Source organism: Phacochoerus africanus, chromosome 11 (assembly GCF_016906955.1).
Source record: "Phacochoerus africanus isolate WHEZ1 chromosome 11, ROS_Pafr_v1, whole genome shotgun sequence".
Classification (NCBI taxonomy): domain Eukaryota; kingdom Metazoa; phylum Chordata; class Mammalia; order Artiodactyla; family Suidae; genus Phacochoerus; species Phacochoerus africanus.
This window is the reverse complement of record NC_062554.1, coordinates 22,395,311-22,414,835: the sequence shown is the minus strand read 5'-3', so window position 1 is coordinate 22,414,835 and position 19,525 is coordinate 22,395,311. Positions and strand designations below refer to the sequence as shown.

Sequence of the window (19,525 nt, the reverse complement as noted above, 5' to 3'; positions counted from 1 at the left end):
TCTTTGTGAGATAACTTATAAAATTATTATAGCTGTGATGTACGTAAAGATGCACTTTTAATATCCTAAAATTAATTTTTGGGGGAGCATGGAGAATAATTTACTCTTAGCTGACCAGGAATAATACTTTCAGAAACCGACTTTTTAATATCTTCAAAGTTAAAATAAATACACTGAAACATTTTCAATGCTTTTCCAAAGGTTGCTTTTTTTCTTCAAGATTGGTTTATGCAAAAAAATTTCTGTATAATTTATTGTTTAATGCTCTGTCCCTGTGAGGTAGATCTTACTTAACTCCTTATGATAAGAAGTACAGAACCCACAAAGTTAAATGGATTATCTTAAATCTTACGAAATATGAAACAATCAGAATGGGATTTTAGGGTTTCAGGTCCCCTTCCTGATTCATTATTTTGAGCCTTTTATGTGGTCCTGTTTATGGAGAAATTGAAAAATAAACAGGTTTAGAGTCTGACTACTGTGTTTTACCTCGCTTTCGGGCCGTAGGAGATGCAAGCTTCCAGCTTCTGTTACTATGTTTGTTTAATATTTCTCTGTAAATCAGCAAGTCTTATTTTGTCTAGTCTTAGCCAAATCAAATATGATCCCTGTACTTTTCCATTTGTGTTTGAAAATATAATGAAAGTACTCATCATTATAGTGTTTACTGAAGTGAAAATTTTGTATCAGATTGTATGAATGCCTAATAGACTTGAAGTAAAGGCTGTCAAATTCAAAAATATTTGGAAAGATTGCATGTATCTTCCCAACTATGTATTTGTGGCCTTTTGAGGGGCGTGAACTGAATTCGTTGATTTAGTTCCTTAGTAAAGAGTTTATTAAACATTTTAAGATTTCTCAGTTGCTTTTAAGTAAGATATATGAGATACACTTTTTGGATAAATGCTATGTAAAGTTAACAAGAAAGAAAGGTTATTTTCTTGTACTGTGTCCTCTGATTTCAATCTCCTTTTCATCTCCCTGCTCTTACTTTTATTCTTAATTTTAGAGGGCTGCTGAAGTATCAAACTAATTTAGATACCCACCCTCCTGGCTGCATCAATCTTAATGGAACGCACTACCAGGATGTCCACTTAGCAGAGTATCTTCCAGAACATGTTCATGAATCTGTCCCTGGAGGATTTTCAGAACCAGACGAGCTTACCCAGCACACATTTGTGAAGATCTGCGTGGAAGAGCCCAGGTTCCAAGCTAACTTTCCGCAGGTCAGATTAATTCTTTGTCTTTGCTGGTCTTTTCAAAGGCATATTTCCATAACAATTGATTAACACTGCATTTAAATATGTTTTTAAAAGTGTATAAGACAATTGTTCTTGCGGAAGAGAATGTTTCAGGATGTTTCATAGCAAGCTAGTGCCTATTGTTCCATTATAGGCAACCAATAGATAGTTCAAGGAGAAAAACCTATGACATTACAGAATATAGAAACTTCCTGCTTAACTAACACATGTCTTTGCATGCAGGGGCACTGGTGCTTATCATAAGAAAGGTGGAAAAGATACCTTTCTTATGCACTGGGAAAAATAGGTTGAATAAGAAAAATAACAGTGAAAGAACTAATACTGCTAATGATTATTATTATGGTATAATAGTATGATACAGTATCATGTATAATATCATAAACATTAAGTTGTAAAATCAATTTATTGAATGTTTAATATCATTTGCTAGGCGCTGTGCTAAAATGTATTGTATGCATTATTTCTTTTAACATTCACAATACCTCTTTCAAGCAATTACTATCATCCTCAATTTTCTGATGAGGAAATTGTGGCTTAACAACGCAAAATACCCTGACCAAACTTTACAAACTAACACATGGCAGAAGTAGAGTGCAAAACCAGGTTGTTGACTAAAACACTTGCTCTTAGGAATCTTCTGCCCCAAATATCCCACTAGTAGTTTGATAAGGGCCCTTATCGCCCCTTGTGGCCATGGCATTGTCGCCTTGTGGCCATGTCATACACCTTGAACTTATACCATCTTATGTGTTAATTATATTTTGTTAAAAATAAAATAAAATTCTAATCTTGCTCCTGTTTAAAAAAAAAAAAATACCCACATGAGTATTATGCCCTGTACTCTTTGTTTATACCAAATGGAAGTTAGAGATTAGTGATGTTAAATGCTCCGTTTTAAGAAGAAGAAAGAGAAGTCAAAAGGTAGAGTGATGTGTAGGTGTCTTCGGAATGAGTGTGTGAGTCTTGTGTTTATCGTTAGTAATAATCCTCTAGATTTCTGCTAAACTTTGCAAGCTTTTCTGGGCTTCACCGAATGCTACACGCTAAGGAAGGTGGGATTTATGACCACTGTTTTACTTATGCACCACCTGATGGGCCAAGGGTAAGGGACTTTCCCAAAGTTGCAGAGCTTGTCCTGTGATACTTCCTCTTCACACAGTTTCTATCTAAATGTGAAGAAGAGGCATGCTCTGTCTGCATGGAAGAAGGAGGTTCCGGAATCACTCCGTAAATAAGGTTTAAAAAAGTGACCATCAAAATCGTTTTGGGTTGGAGGCTTCCAGGTGTTGAGGGAGAGAAAATGTGCAGTTAGAGGAAAAAGGTTGGCCACACAGGCTATGCAGTTATCCTGGAATCTAGTACTGTCCTTCCAGCACACATGCAAAATTGTCATGGTTTCCAAATTCTACATATTAGCTTCTCTTTTGTGTTATATTATGCAAAAGTGAGTTGTGAACAACATGCATAGTACATCTCATATTTTATTTTATTTTTTTGTCTTTTTGCCTTTTCTTGGGCCGCTCCCACCACATATGGGAGGTTCCCAGGCTAGCGGTCTAATCAGAGCTGTAGCCGCCAGCCTACGCCAGAGCCACAGCAACGCCAGATCCGAGCCACATCTGTGACTTACACCACAGCTCACGGCAATGCCAGATCATTAACCCACTGAGCAAGGCCAGGGACCGAACCCGCAACCTCATGGTTCCTAGTCGAATTCGTTAACCACTGCGCCACGACGGGAACTCCCATATCTCATATTTTAAAACATAGTGCATGTACATATTTTATATTGGGTATACATTTGGTATATGTTCATTATGCATATACATTACGTGCAATAAAAATATCTAGGGTTTTATTTTTTTAGCAGATACTCCTCTGGTACATTTTGTTCTAAAATCATCTTCAGATTTATGTGCGCTTTTAATTTCTTCTCTCTTTAAAGAAAGATATTGTATATTACACGTTTGTTGCACAGAAGGATATATGAAACAAAGTATGTAGCATATACACGCTACTAGATATAACACAGATAACCAATAAGGACCTACTGTATAGCACAGAAAACTCAATATTCTGTAAGAACCTATATGGGAAAAGTATGTGAAAAAAGAAAGATTATATGTACATGTGTAACTGAATCACTTTGTTACACATCTGAAACTAACACAACATTGTGAAGCAATTATACTCCAATAAAATTAAAAAACATATATATATGCTTACATGTTAATGGTAGTTATGGTAGCCTTGGCAATGGCTTGGCGGGGGTAGATTTTGGCCTTATTTTCCCTTTTATTTTATACTTTACTCTTGTTTGAGTAAGTTGCAGTGAGCATCTATTTTTTTTTTTTACTCATTTTTCTTTACACTTTGTATTTAAAATATAGGTTAAGATTTTATTCCTGTATTATTACTATAACGTGTCACATAAGCAGTTGGACAGGATATAAAGATTTAAACAAGTATTTCTTAAAGTATATTTCAAAAATTCTCTATTAGACCTGGCTTTGGATTTCTGGACCTTTGTGCCTGTATTGTGCCGAAAGACTTTATAGGTGTATCCGGAGCAATAAACCAGTCACTATCATTTCGGTCATAAGTCATCCCTCAGATGTCATGGAAATCCGAATGGTCAAAGAAAATTTTAAAGCAAGACCTGGTCAGGTGAGTCGGTGTCCAGCAACTTTTAAAATACCCTTCATCGCCATTATTGTTTGAAAATTAGCATCACTGGAATATTTGAACTTCTTTCTTCGTCATTTAAAAATTGTTTGTTGCCTTTTAGTATATTATTCTACATTGTCCCAGTGTGTCCGCGTTAGAAAACCATCCATTTACCCTCACAATGGTAAGAAACTTGTTTTTTGATTTTAAAACGTTTTGGATTGAAATGCATACTTTTCTTTTTCGTGTGTGTATTCCACCTCATTCTAAAAAATCATTCAAGGCTGTCGCAATATCCTTAATGTTCAAGTAAGCCATCTTTTTACAAAGAAATGTAATTCTCTATTTAGAAACTTTGTAACTATTTATTGTTTTCTAGAACTTTGAACTTTAGGAAGTAGTATATTAAATTTATTAAACCGGTTAAAAATGCAAAAAATTTCTTGGATATTCACACTCTTCCTTTAATGAAGTGCATACCAAGATATATGTGTATGATTTTTTTTAGAGAGGTTAAACTTAAGGAAAAGAGGTTTCCTCTGGGTTGAGGTGGAATCATAAGAAAATACTTAGAGAAGAAAAAGCCCAGTGTAATTGGCACCCAGTGTAATTGGAGGAGGAAAGGGAAAATAAAGTCAGAAAAATAAAATGGGATAAATAATGCGGGAATAATAGCATCATGAAGTATTTTTAGCTCATCGTTTAACATTTTGTTTTGCATTATGCAAATGGTATGAGCACATTATGTAAAAGTAAATAATTAACATGTGCTTAAGATCACATTGGACTCTCCTCATGTTCCCCACTTCCCAATCCTTTTCTCAATTTTGGTATGTATTCCTTTAAACATTTTCCTATATATTTTGGCATCTACAGTCATTTGGCATTTGTTTCCTGGATCATTTGTTTTATAATTTTCTCTTTTTACCCAACAATATATCATAGACAACTTTCCATGTTACCATATTTGCATATGCCTCATTCTTTTTAGCTACTGCAAAATATTTCACAGTAGGAAAGTACTGTAATTTACTTAATATTCCCCATTGATGATGAGGATTATGATTTTATTCCATTTCTAACAAAAGCAACTGAGTCAGGGACCAAATGTTTAAATATATGCTTAAGGAATTCCTGTCGTGGCTCAGTGGTTAATGAATCCGACTAGGAACCATGAGGTTTCGGGTTTGATCCCTGACCTTGCTCAGTGGGTTAAGGATCCGGCATTGCCATGAGCTGTGGTGTAGGTTGCAGACGCGGCTCGGATCGATCCCGCATTGCTGTGGCTCTGGTGTAGACCGGCAGCTATAGCTCCGATTCGACCCCTAGCCTGGGAACCTCCATATGCCGCCAGTGCGGCCCTAGAAAAGGCAAAAAGACAAAATAAATAAATAAATAAATACATAAATAAATACTGAAGATATGCCAACGAAATTTTACTTAACCGACAATAGCATAGTAAACTCCCACATACCCGTCACCCAGCTTCCACAAAACCAGAGAAGATTATTTACTTTTTAGTTTATATTGCCACCGAAAATTCGTATACGCTACCAAAACAGGAAATTTAGGAACTTTTCACCTATGGTACACAATGAATAGAATAGAGGCCTCTGGATCTAACCTCTTTGAGTTGGTGAAGGATCCTTTCCGGGGACAAGGGAGAGATGAAGTGATGTGCCTGAAGGGCTTTGTGCAAACGTTCTATGTGGCCTAACCTGCTTCCTGAAAGCTGATTGGATGAGAGCTGGGATACCCCTGTTGCTGGCTTGCGGCACAGATGGGAGGAAAAGAAAAAGGGAAGAAGGACGTGTAGGGAGTGGACAGAGGAGCAGGGCCTGGTTGTAGGAGAGAGAGCTGAGACAGGGAGACATATGTGAGGTAAAGGGTAGTTAGTGTTCGCACGAAGGCCGTGAACTTTAGAATTCATTTGCAGCTCTGTCACCGATTAGTTCTGTATGTGAGTGGATCTCTGGAGCCCTCTAGGCCTCGCTTCCATCATCTGCAAAGTAAGTGCTGATGATACTTCACTGGAAGGGATCTTGTCAGTGTAAGTTTAATAAAATAATGTGTCTAAAACCTTCCCTACGGAGTCCTGCTGTGGCTCAGCGGTCAAGGAACCCAACTAGCATCCATGAGGACGCAGATTCCATCCCTGGCCTTGCTCAGTAGGTTGAGGATCCAGCGTTGCTGTGAGCTGTGGTGTAGGTGGCAGACATGGCTTGGATCCTGTGTTGCTGTGGTTGTGGTGTAGGCCAGCAGCTATAGCTTTGATTCGACCCCTAGCCTGGGAGCTTCCATATGCCATGGGTGCAGCCCTAAAAAGACGAAAAATTAAGAAATTAAAAAAACAAAACAAAACTTTTGTCACATGGTTTGTGGTCAGTACTTGGTATCTGCACTATTAATACTTTCATATCTCAAAATACATGCTTTTAATTTGGATTATCACCTTCACTTCTGCAGTTATGTTGTTGTGTTTTTGTTTTTGTTTTTTGAGAAACAGGTAGGGAACATGAACATGTGGTTTTTCAACCTGAAAATGAGAAGCTTTGGAGATATCACAGCAGTCTCAGTCATTTGAAAATCCATCATGTAGATGAAGAATGAAATATGTTTCCTTTGGGATTCCGAGGTGTAGAAATAAGACTAATAGATAAAAAGTCTTAGGGGAATAAATTTTAATTCCATAGAACAAAGAACTATGAGATAAGTCCAGAAACTTAAAAAGCTATCTCATGGGGGAGTTCCCGTTGTGGCTCAGGAGTAATAAACCCAACTAGTATACATGAGAGTGCAGGTTCAATCCCTGGCCTTGCTCAGTGTGTTAAGGATCTGGCATTGCTGTGAGCTGTGGTGTAGGTCGCAGATGCAGCTTGGATCCTGCTTGCTGTGACTGAGGTGTAGGCTGGCAGCTGCAGCTCTGATTCAACCCCAGCCTGGGAACTTCCATGTGTCACAGGTATGGCCCTAAAAAGCAAAACGAAACGAAAACAAAAACAAAAGCTGTCTCACTCACAGGATTGTTTGTAAGGACTTTTCAATCTAATTATCATTGACATTTGGGGACAGACAATTCTTTGATGAGGCACATTGTCTTGCACATTATAGGGTGTTTAGTGGGTCCCTAATCTCTAACCACTGGAAGCCAATAGTATCCCCAACTTGTAACAGTGAAAAATGTTTCCAGACATTGCCAAAGATGCCTTGAGGGGCAAAATCATGGGAACCACTGTGCTTGCCCAATGTAGCATAAACTTCTCAAGAGCCCCACAGTGGTTCCTTAGGAGCCACTCTAAGAGGAGAGAATTTAGGACACAGTAGAGAAGATGAGGGGTGAGAGCACTGAGCATGTATTCTGAGGACTCCAATCTCACTTCCGCAAAAACAGGTAACTTTCAACTGGTTTGCCTATGAGGATTCTGCTTAAATACTCAAGTACTCCAACGAACATCATCGTCTAAGGATAATTTTTGCTTACTCAACTAGGATCCTTTCTTGGAAGTCTGTAAAAATTACTTTGGCTACCATGAATTTCTGAATCCTGTCATGCGGTGTAGACTTCTGAAAGATCATTTCATTGTCAAATTCAGAATTGTTTCCCATTTTTGCTGTGATCAACTCCCAAAGAATAGTGTTTGGATATGAATTTAAAAAGAGAGAGAGGGGAATAGAAGTCTAAGGACTAAACAAGTTAAAATGCCATAAGAATTATCTCAGGGACCTGACATTTTGTCCTGTGAATGAAGGATTATTAAATTTTTCCCACATGGAATCCTTAGGTCTGAGAATAGGAAAAACAAAACATTAATTCTTTTTTTTTTTTTTTTTATAAAAAATGAGATGGTTTTTAAAAATGGTGGGAGGGTGACTGTGGTTTCACTGCTGGTTTTTGTCTTGTATTTATTTTTTATTTTTTAATTTTTTTTGTCTTTTTTTTTTGTCTTTTTGCCATTTCTTGGGCCGCTCCCGCGGCATATGGAGGTTCCCAGGCTAGGGGTCCAATCGGAGCTGTAGCTACCGGCCTACGCCAGAGCCACAGCAACACGGGATCCGAGCCTCGTCTGCAACCTACACCACGGCTCACGGCAACGCTGGATCGTTAACCCACTGAGCAAGGGCAGGGACCGAACCCGCAACCTCATGGTTCCTAGTCGGATTCGTTAACCACTGCGCCACGACGGGAACTCCAAACATTAATTCTTAATGAGTATTGGTTTAGTGACTACTTTGGGAAATGGGATGTGTTTGGCTGGGCAGGGTAGACCGTCTTCTCACCTCAGTGAGGCTCTGTTAGGTATACAGTCCCCTCGAGTCTCCTATGAGCAGCTTCCTATAAAAAGGACCACCAGTTACTCTAGAGGAGGCTGGTGAGTTCTCAGCAGGAAGGCTCCATGTCCAGTGCAGGCTTATTTCAGAAAATTCAGGTCAGGAGAGTGTTGGATGGAGGCCAAGAGGGTGGTTGCTTGGGATTCTATATCCATCATAGGTTTTCTTCTCCCTTACTTACTTCAATTAAGTAAAGCCTTTTCCTTATTCTTTCTACTTCTTCCATGCTACTTCTTCAGTTCTCTTAAAAGAACACCATTCTCTGAAAATTCTCTAAGAAAAACAAGAAAGAAAAGACCTAATAGTGCTCAGTGTATGTCCCTTTAAAAAATTCATAGCGCCTCATACCATATTAATGGTTTTGAGATGTTCTTTAAAAAATAATCCCATTACATTTTATTCTTATTTATTTAATGCTTTTCTACTTTCCCACTTTTGGATCTTTTTTCTCAACTAATCTTTTTTTTTTTTTGCCCTGGGAACCAAACACTGCTTCTTTCATTTGTTCACACTCCACTAATCTGTCCTCCACCTCACTTATTTGTTCTTCTGCCTCCTGTATCCTGCTATTAGCTGCTTCTAGTGAATTTTTTATTTGAGTTATTGTATTTTGCATCTCTTCTTGTTTAAGTTTTATATCTTGTATCTCTTTGCTCAGTGTTTCCTGTAAGTTATCCATCTTTGCCTCCAGTTTATTTCCAATGTCTTGCATCATCTTCAGCATCCACAGTCTAAAGTCTTTTTCCTGGAGGCTGAGAATCTCCTGATCACTTAGCTGATTTTCTGGGGTGTTTCCTTTCTCCCTCATTTGAGTTATAGTTCTCTGTCTTTTCATTTTTATAGGTTTTTGGTGTGGTGACCTTTTTACAGATAATAGAGTTGTAGCCTCTCTTACTTCTGGTGTCTGCCCCCCCTGTGGCTGAAGTCGGTATGGGGGCTTGCTGTAGGCTTCCCAATGGGAGGGGCTGATGCCTGCCCCCTGGTGGGTGGAGCTGATTCTAATCCCTCTGGTGGGTGGGGCTTAGTCTCTGGATGGGATTAGAGGCAGCTGTGTGCCTGAAGGGTCTTTAGGGAGCCTGTTTACTGAGGGGTGGGGCTGTGATCCCACCTGGGGCTTCCCAGAGCTGCCTGACAGGTGGGGCCAGGTTTTCCCAAAATGGGCACCTCCAGAGAAAGGCAGCTGCTGAGTATTTCCGAGAGCTTTGCTTCCAATGTCCCTCCCTCACAACAAGCCACGTTCACCCCTGTTTTCCCAGGATGTCCTCCAAGAACTGCTGTCAGGTTTGACCCAGATTCCTATGGAGACTCTGCTTTGCCCTGGGACCCAGTGCACGTGAAAGTCTGTGTGCGCCTTTTAAGAAGGGCGTCTCCGTTTCCCCCACTCCCGTGGAGCTCCTGCGCACAAGCCCCCCTGGCCTTCAATGCCAGATGCTCCAGGGGCTCTTTCTCCCAGTGCCAGATCCCCACACGTGAGGGTTTGATGTGGGGTTCAGAACTCTCACTCCTGTAGGTGAGTCTCTGTGAACCAGTTTGTTTTCAGTCTGTGGGGCTTCCCACACGGGAGGTATGGGGTTGTTTATATCGCGACATTGCCCCTCCTACCTCTTGATGTGGCCTCTTCTTTGTCTTCTGGAGTAGGGTATCTTTTTTAAGGTTTCCGGTCATTTGGGTGAAGATTGCTCAGCCTCTAGTTGTGAATGTTGTTGTTTTTAGGAGAGAAGTGGAGCTCCAGTCCTTCGCTTCCGCCATCTTAGTCCCGTCCTATCTGTTCACACTCCAGATACCACACATTGTCTTGCCTTTTCCCCCATAAGACCCTGTATACTCTCTTCAGCAATTAGTGTCATTGAAGTAATCATTTAATGTCTGTCTTCCTCCAAGACCATAAATAAAAAGCTCCAGGAGACTTTTCAAAGATGCATTTATATCACAGTGTCTGGTACACAAAGTGACCTGATATGTATCTGTTGAAAAGGTGAATAACACTTAATAGATGGTTAGTGTTTGGGACTTACCCTGAGAAATACTTCCTAGACAGAATGTCTTTTTCTGTCCTCTCTTCCTTGGAAGGTGAAGCCAGAGAATAGGAAAAGCAAGGCGATTTAAGGAGAAAGAGGAAATGCTTATGGCGAAGTGGCTCTCAATCAAAGGGCAGGCTTCCAGTCAGGTTCTGAGTCGAATCTTGAAGGTCATGGTGTCTGGTTCCCTTTAGCTGAGAAGAGGAGGGGGGAAAGGTACCATGGCAAAGGTGGTTGAGGAAGAACCAATAAAGACTGGAGATGGGGGGGGCACAATTTATGGAGACTATCTGAGCAGAGACAGCAGTTCATGTTCCCCCTCCACTGCCCTATTCTCAAGGCTTAAACAGTGGAGAATTAGTTCCTAATTTCTTTTGCTTATTTGATAAATGTTATCAATATTTGGTTTCTTAGGTTTGCCTAGCAACCCATAGGACGAAATGGATCTTGACTTTACAAGTTTAAGTTTTGTTTTCACATTCGTCCTTATTTTAAACATCGTTTTTTAGTATGTTTTGATTATGCCCTATTAAACCCTAGTTTAAGGTTTAAGTGTTTTAAAAAGAATAATATCTCATAGGTATTTTAATTGGTAACAGTAGTTGTCTTCTCAAAGAAATTTTAAGGCAAAGGACATTTTTTTCAGCAGGCCATCTGTGTCCCATGTTCTCTGTGTAGCCTTGGGAAGTGGTTTGTAGCCTTCCCAGATTTGGGGAGATTGCTAGCTGGCCCTCTCCTGCCATCCCCCAAGGGAGTTTTTTTTTTTTTTTTTTTTTTTTTCATAAGAGGGAACAGACTTACTGCTGCCTGGAAATGAATTTGAGTAAAGCAAAAACATTTCTAAGCTAACTTTTACATTATGTTATTATGTTGTTATTATGTTAATTTACTGCGTTTTCCTGTCATTTCCTTCTTTTTGTCCAATTACTTCTATTTGGCACTTACCTGTAAAATGCATGCTTTTCAAACATTTTCACTAGATAGTTCCCTTAAGGCTTCCTTTGACATAAAACAAAGCAAAACAAAGTAACTTCTCATATGATGATTCCTACTAAAATTGTGTACACACCACGTCTTTGTCAAGCATAGCAGTCCCTACTAATTAAATGCCTAAGAGGGTCCTTCATAATCTTTAAAGATACTATATTAATCAATTCTCCTGGACTCCTATGAGATATGCATTGTTAACCCTATATGATACAGAAAAGAAATGTGACTCAGAGATACTAGATAACACACAACTAGTTAATGGCACAGGTAAGGTAGAAATATAGACCTTCCTGGCTGAAAGATGTATTGTTAGATATTCTGCCCTGTCTCTCTTCTGCCTCACTACCCAGCCATGTTCAAGGCATTCCTGTTTCTGAAACTCCTGTTGCTTTTGGACGAACTTGTTGGAGTCAACAACAGCAGCCAAAATTACAATTTAAAGGAGAAATTTACTGAAACCAGAAAATGTATTTTTGAGAGAAACATGCACCTGAAAGTTTCAGATTGTTCACCCCGCTAAGCTCCTGTAATAGTGTGGAGAGTTGAAAGGCAAATAAATTCCCCTACTAGAAACGTCTAATATGTATTTTAATAGCCTGTGCCAGTGTAAGGAAAAATCCAATCTATAAAATATACATTGATCACAAATTCAGTCGCTTGAATTTCATCTCATTTTTAAAAATGGAGCCTAAGCTTTTAGACCTGAAAATGCAAAAAGTTGGGATGACAAGAAGGCACAGAAGCCCTATAGTATTTTTCATAATTTCAGTCAAAGTAACGCTAAGTTTTGAGTGCTGATTTAGTTAGAAACCCGAAGGTTGGAGTTTTCATTACTTAAAGTGCTTCAACACTTCTTTTACTTGACCTTGACTTTGCTACACAAGGAAGGCATGCCGATTTAGTGGGCTTTTCTAGGAAGTTGTGATTATTTTCTGCTATAGCACTTGCCTTCTCTCAGGGTGCAGCCAGCAGGCACATGTTTGCTGACAGAGGTTGATGGAGATCAGAGGGCACTGTGTAGTATCAGAACATAGATTTTGGAATCCTGCACAACTGGGGTCGGAGACCTGGATCCCCCACTTATTAGCACCGTGACCTTGGACAAGATCATCAACACACTTACTTTTGGTTCACCTCTTTATAAAACGAGGAAAATCATAGGTGCGTCCCTGAGGAGCTCTGAATATGAATTAAAAGTATAATCAAATGCTAAGCGTGTGCCTGACATACAGTAAATTCTCAGTCAGTTAGAAGTTGTTGTGGTTTTTATTTCCAATTATGGCTGAGTAATCAAGACAGTATTAAACCGAATTTTTTATTTTGTTTCATTCTTCGACGTACAATAACTGACTCAACTCTGGCCACAGGCTGGTTTAGAAAGAGTCTCTTCAGGGACTGGGGATTTGCCTCTTGTGGTTTACTAGCCCTTAGGATGATGATGTTTCAGGTTGGGTTTCCAGACGGGGAGTGGAGCAGATCTGCGAGAGGTTTGCTGGGAGGTGTGTACTTAGACAACACCTGGTAAGGGGTGAGGGGCTAAGAAGGTGGAGTTTGAACTGGGATATGGTCTCAACAGAGGCCTCAGCATCAGACAGGAGCTCTGCAGGTAAAAGGATAGTTTAGGGCTATCCTGTCTTGAAGCCAGAAGGACAAATCTTTGTGCCCCCCAATTATAGTTCTTGGATGATGCTCAGACCTGCGTTGGGGAGGTTTTCTTCTGTGGATGGCAGTTCCTGGGGAGGGTGTCAGTTGTGAGCTCTCAGCAGCAGGGAGATTGGGGAAATGGGGGTTTTGATCCTGGAAATGAGCAAGAAGGGGAGGGGAAGAAGACCTGAATAGTGCACCAGTTTCTACAACAAATGACACTTTAAATAGATGTATTTAAACGTATATATTTACATACCTATACAGATATGAAATGTATATTAAAATATGTTTTGTGAGATAGCTCGATTTTTAAATTTTTTATTTTTAATGGCTTCCCCCACAGCATATGGAAGTTCCCAGGTCAGGGATTGAATCTGGGATACACAGCAATACTGGATCTTTTAACCCACTCTGTCATGGTGGGAACTACAAGATAATTCTCTTTTTAATACCTAAAAAATTTGAGGCACATATAATTTCAAGTTTATCTAAATTCATCGAACTTTAAAAATTTGTAGTCCAAACACCAGATTTATTTGTTTCTTTGGTGATTATTGGGGGAAGGAGGTATCTAAAGCATAAATTGTTTAAAGGATCTAAGATATCCAGTAACACAATTGACAAAGTTGGAACCCAAAATTGGGTTTTCTGATTCTTCTCCTTCTTTATTAGCTTAATACCTGGTTTGAGTTTTCATTTTGTTTTTCAGCTATGTAGTAGATCTCTAAAAGTTTTTTTCTAGCTGTGCGCTGTAATTGTCAAAGTTTAGATATTCCACCAGAACAAATCTATTAATGTATGCTCTCATCTAATTTAGATATGCAAATCAGAGAAGATTTTAAAAAGTCCAAATTTAAGAAAGCATGAAACCTACTGCTTACTACAACATTTCTTTCTCTTTTTTTTGTCTTTTTTGTTGTTGTTGTTGTTGTTGTTGTTGTTGTTGTTGTTGTTGTTGCTATTTCTTGGGCCGCTCCCGCGGCATTCCCAGGGTAGGGGTTGAATCGGAGCTGTAGCCACTGGCCTACGCCAGAGCCACAGCAACGCGGGATCCGAGCCGCGTTTGCAACCCACACCACAGCTCACGGCAATGCCGGATCGTTAACCCACTGAGCAAGGGCAGGGACCGAACCCGCAACCTCATGGTTCCTAGTCGGATTCGTTAACCACTGCGCCACGACGGGAACTCCCTACAACATTTCTTAGTAGTGTTTAACTTAGGTGATATTAATTGGTTTATTTTTCATGGATTCTCAAATAAAGAAAAAAATGCAGAATCTGCTTTTTTTATAGTAGTCATTGAAGTTTGCATAAATATCTACATCCTTCCATTATTATTTTTATTCAGAAACACACATGTGCTTTCCTGACATCTGTATTCTACGTTATGTGATTCATTATTTTTAAGCTTGAAGAACCTGATTTCACATATTTTTCCATGAGTCACAGGAAAGTCTAGTTGTTAGTTTGTTACTGTCTGTGTTTTTACATAGCATTCCTGCACTTGCCGTCATTATTCTGCTTTTTGTTTTTAATCTCTCAACCAGTCTCTTTGGGAATAGTCTTTCCAGTTTTCAATGAAAACCAGACAAGGATGACTATGGATTTCTTAAGACTGGCAAACTATTTTTGTTATTATTTATTTAATTCCATGGGTTTAAATATAACCAGGAAGTCTGCATCAGTTGTTTTGATCTTAGGTCTTGATCTCATCTATTTAACTCTTAAAAACTGCTTTTCTCTAGGGTTTCACAAATCTTTTGCTTGGCTGGTTTAGAACTCAGCTGGGATAGATGATAGTTTAGCAAGGCAACAATGTGTCTTAATCTGAGAGCAGACACAGTGGTGGAAATTGCTCCAGAAGGTCACCAGTGTTCAGGAAATTTAACAGGGCATCTGAATTCTCTGAAAATTAGACATTATCTAACAGTTCTAGTTTGACTTTTTTCCAGGAGAAAAGAAAATATTCCTTTGGTGCCTAATGTGAGCCTTCACCATCAATATGAACTTAAGTATTCAGAGCGAAGCTGTTGTTTAATATTAAACTTGATTTATTCAGTTGGTGGTTTTGGATGCATCCTTTTACCAGGGTACCAAAGAGAAAATGATTATTCAAAGCTCCTTTCTTGACTTAACATCTTCTTTCAGCTACTGCCACATTTCTCAGTTCTTAAAGTCCTTTCCTCTTATTCTCTCTAAAATCCACCACCTTCTGCGAATACCACTCAAACATTTCTGAGGTCAACAATGACCATGTTATTGCTAAGTCCAAGGTTATTTATTAGTCCTCAAAAGCATTGACCTCTCAGCACCATTTTGCACAGCCAATCACTTGCTTTATTGACATATTGCTTTCATTTTGCTTCCAGGATCTCCACTCACCTTGTTTTTCTTCTGTTTCTGAGTACTTTCTGGTCTTTGTTTGCAGTTCCTTGTCATACCCTGACATCTAAAGATCAGAACAGTCCAGTGTCCACTCCTTGAACTCCTTTTCCTCTCCCCTGAATTCATTTCTGTGGTGATCTTATCCAGTCTTAATTGATTTATCTGTATGTTATCATCTACCAAATTTCTATTTCCAGCCCAGGCCCCAGCTCTGAAATTCCAATTGTCTATATCCAGTTGTTTACCAGAAACTTCCACTTGGATGTCTAATGGACATCTTAAATTAACACGTCTAAAATTGAACTAGTCTTCAGTCTTCCAGCCTCTTCTACCCACCATCTTCTTCCATTTTGTTTAATGCCAACTCAGTTGTCCAGGTTGCTAGGGCTGAAAATCTGGACATCGTTCTTGACTTTCATCATTTAAAAAATATACCCAGTCAACAATCCACTCCCAAATTTTCTTGGCTCAACCTTCAAAATATGTCCACCATTTCCACAGCTGCCACCCCTGATGGTGTGGAATCTACTACCAGCTGGATGGCCTCCTATCTGATCTCCATCTGTCTGCCCTGCCCTTATTCTCACCTATTGTTTAATCTTAATAAGCAGCCAGGGTGATTATTTGAAAATGAAAATCAGATCATGTTATTTTTCTGTTCAGAAATCAGGCAGTTTTCACCTTGAGTTATACTTGCTATCTACTGACTTGTATCTGTGTGTGTGTGTGTGTGTGTGTGTGTGTGTATGTGTATGAAAAGGGGAGGTCAGAGGTGAGTGTGTCTGGAATACACTGAGGAAAAGGAAGGGGGTAGGAGATAATCTCAGAGAAGTCCTGGGGAGTCAGATTGTGTAGGTTTCATATGACATTGCAAGGGCTTTGGTTTTTACTTTGAATGAGGAAGGAGCCACGGGAGGACTTTGGGTAGAAGAAGGGAATGATCTGGCTTTTTAAGAGAGTCACTCTGGGTGCTATGTTACAATTAGATGAAGAGAAGAAGAAGTAGAAGCAGAGAGACCAGTTAGGAGGCTGTTGTGGTCATCCAGTTGGAGTGTGATGGTGATTGGACCAGGGTTGTGACAGTGGAGCTAGTGAGAAGTGTCAGGTTATTAATACATTTGCAAGTTAAAGTTAGCAGGGTTTTTTGGTAGACTGGGTATATGATGTGAAAGAAATACAACAGTCAAGTTGTGGTTTTCTTGGTCTGAGCAACTGGTGCTGTATTAATGGGGGAGGAGGTGCTGCGGGGAGAGCAGGTTCTGATGAGAATTGGTGGAGCTCAGTTTCGGATATGTGAATGTGTGGTGGCACTTAGTCTGCTTTCATTAAATATTTGCTGAGCAAATGAATAACATCTCAGCCCTACTTTCCATAGTATAGTTTATTCCTGCATCTTGAGCCCTTTCTGTCCCACCTCTTCTTATCCTTCTTGTCTTTGGGTTTGTAGGGGTGTAGTTGCCTGGCTTGTGCTTGGGGTGAGGTGAATCCAGGGGTCAGTTTGTCCCATATACTGACATGGGCACAATTCTTCCTTTTGTAAATTATTTTTTTTTGGCCACACCTACAGCATGTGGAAGTTCTTGGGCCAGGCATCCAACCCACACCATAGCAGTGACCCAACCCTCTGCAGTGACAGTAACAGATCTTTTACCCAGTGTGCTACAGGAGAACCCCATTCTTTTTTTAAAATTGTAAGCCCAACCCCAGCTTTCTTCTGTTATCGCTAAGACCTGAGTTTTTCCGATGTCCTGTGGGAAAGATGGGTTTGCCTGTCAAGGTGATCCCCTTTTTTGAAGGTTGTGGGATTTCAGCTTTGGTTATTTTTTTCAGTCAGTTCCCAAATCACAGTTCATCTTTTGAAAGGTGTTGACACCTCTCCATTGTTGTTGTCATTCCCTGTTACCATTGATATTGCCATCTGTACTTTATATTCCTAAATGGATATTCTAGTGGTTTGCTTTTTTTGAGAGAATTGTGATAAATGCACACATGTCATTGAAGTAGCAAAAATCTCATTTCCATACTTTTCCAGGATCTTGCTGCTTAATACATAGCATATTTCTCATGCAAATATGCAAATAAACACTAATTTTTTTCCTTCAAGTAAACAAGTCAGTGTTGGAATGTGATATTTTTTGAAATGTTTAGAGTCATGATGTTGCATTAATTGTGATGGATTTTATGCTCCTGGCTCATTATTTCCTCTCTTACCTTTAGAACAGTCCTCATTTATGAAATTCCATGAGCTCCTAGTATAGTCTGTGAAACTTTTTAATACTCGCTACATATTTGTTGAATGTTTGAATGAACGGTAGAAAAATTGCCCATTGTTGAAGTTCTATTCATTCTCAGGTTAGTTCTTTAGTATCTTATTATCTGATATTCGGGTCCACACCTATTAAGGGATGTATGATAGAAATAGTTAGAAATAGTACTTGATCTCAAGGAACTTACAGCATATTAATACAGGAAAAAATTACACAAAATTTAAGAGTTAGACTGTAATGAATGGCATAAAAGGCAAGTAATTTGGAGTTTCAGGGAAGTGAGGAATTTTTGTAACGGGAAATGAGAATTTCTTCATGAAAGTGGTGGCGTTTAAAGAATTTTTGTAACAGGGGAAATCAGAATTTCTTCATGAAAGTAGTGGCATTTAAAGAATTCCTAGTGTTCAATATGAGAAAGAGGAATTAAGTCATTCAACACGAGTAGACTAGTAAGTGGGGAAATGAAGAGACAAGAAAATGTACTAGTTGATCCATGTTGCATTAGTTGGATTAGGGAGAATCAAAGAGGGACAATGGAATATAAAATTGGAAAAAATTTGGGACAAATATGATTGGTCATAGGCTGTAGGAAAGAAAGAATGTGCCTGTTTTTCCATGGGAGGACACAAAAGGTTAATCAGTAGAAGATTGCTGCGATCAGACATTTTCCTCGGTAATATTATTTGAAAGGGCTTGAAAATTGATTGAATGCTGGCAGGAAGAGAAATACTTGTTAGAATTATTCTGAGTTCTGATTCTTTGTTCTGGTAGGATGTAGGGTCTATGTCTAGACCTAGGGGGATCAAGAAAAGATAATTTGGGAAATAAGGTAACAGCAATTTTAGAGAGATTACATTTAGAGTGAATTTCAGGTGGAAATAGTCTAGCAGGCATAGAAAATGTGAAACTAGAGCTTCGGAAAAGAGGGTTAAAAAGAAAGGCCTGATAATAAAGATTAAAGAACATCGTATTCTGGGGTCGTTTTCTTAGGTTTAACAAATTTGTTACATTGAAGATGTAATATATTTTTTAAAAGTAATATTTAGTATAGTAACATCCATTTTAGAATTGTTTTCATTCCTGCAAAGCTCTTGATCTAAAAACAAACACATTGTGGCTTTTAAATTTATTTTCCACGTTGAATAAATCCTTGTGCAGTGACATCACTTTTACATTTTGTTCTCAAATGTAAGATGATTATGTAATACCTGTTTATATTTCTGTGGAACTATTATAAAGTCATTAGTCATTTGAGCACATTAAAAACCCAATGCCATTTTGAACAAATAATTTGCAGGAAAAGGTTGTTTTTCTCCAGGATACCAAAGTACACATTCCTCTAGGTCTGTTGCAAATTCTGTCACTTTATTTTCTTCTCTTTAAACTAGATGGCTAATATTCTGATATTTATGTTAAAGTCAACATTAGCCAAATTCCATTCTCTTCATCTAGGAAACTTAGAGAGACTAAAATAAGACTCAACAATGTTTTAATGTTTATATTTCAAATTAAACATTTAAAGTAATAACATTAAAAAGCCTAGTAATACATTTAAAAAAATAGATGTGTATAAAATGAGTTATTTTCTGCCTTCCATTTTACTCCCTAGAAATTAATATCCTTAACAGTGTATTATAATATTCTCTTCAACAATGTATTTCTATGTATAGAGAAAAACACTATTACCTGTTTTTGTTTTAACGTGAATTTAGCTAAGCATATCACCCTGCAACGTTTTTAATTGAAAACTTAGCATATTTTTATTAATATTCTAAGAGGAACAAGATAGCCATAGATATGAATATTTTATTATTTCTTCCCTTTGAGAAGTTTTCTAAACACTTTTATTTATTTTTTAAAAACAGAGTAAATTTTACTCTTGTAACCAAATGAAATGTACATATAAACACTTTTTAAAAGACAGTGAAACAACATTAAATAATCACTACACTGTGCTTTA

General features: G+C 38.6%; 1 protein-coding gene across 3 annotated transcripts in view; it reads left to right on the top strand.

Annotated features, from left to right (window-relative positions):
- NOX4 (NADPH oxidase 4) overlaps window positions 1–19,525 on the top strand; it is a 148,185-nt gene that overhangs the window by 64,326 nt on the left and 64,334 nt on the right. For all 3 annotated transcript variants that reach the window (XM_047753098.1, XM_047753095.1, XM_047753097.1), the window contains exons 9-11: window positions 1,010–1,226; window positions 3,765–3,929; window positions 4,051–4,113. In XM_047753098.1, the coding sequence (XP_047609054.1) occupies window positions 1,010–1,226; window positions 3,765–3,929; window positions 4,051–4,113 (445 nt within the window). The remainder of the gene's footprint in view (window positions 1–1,009; window positions 1,227–3,764; window positions 3,930–4,050; window positions 4,114–19,525) is intronic.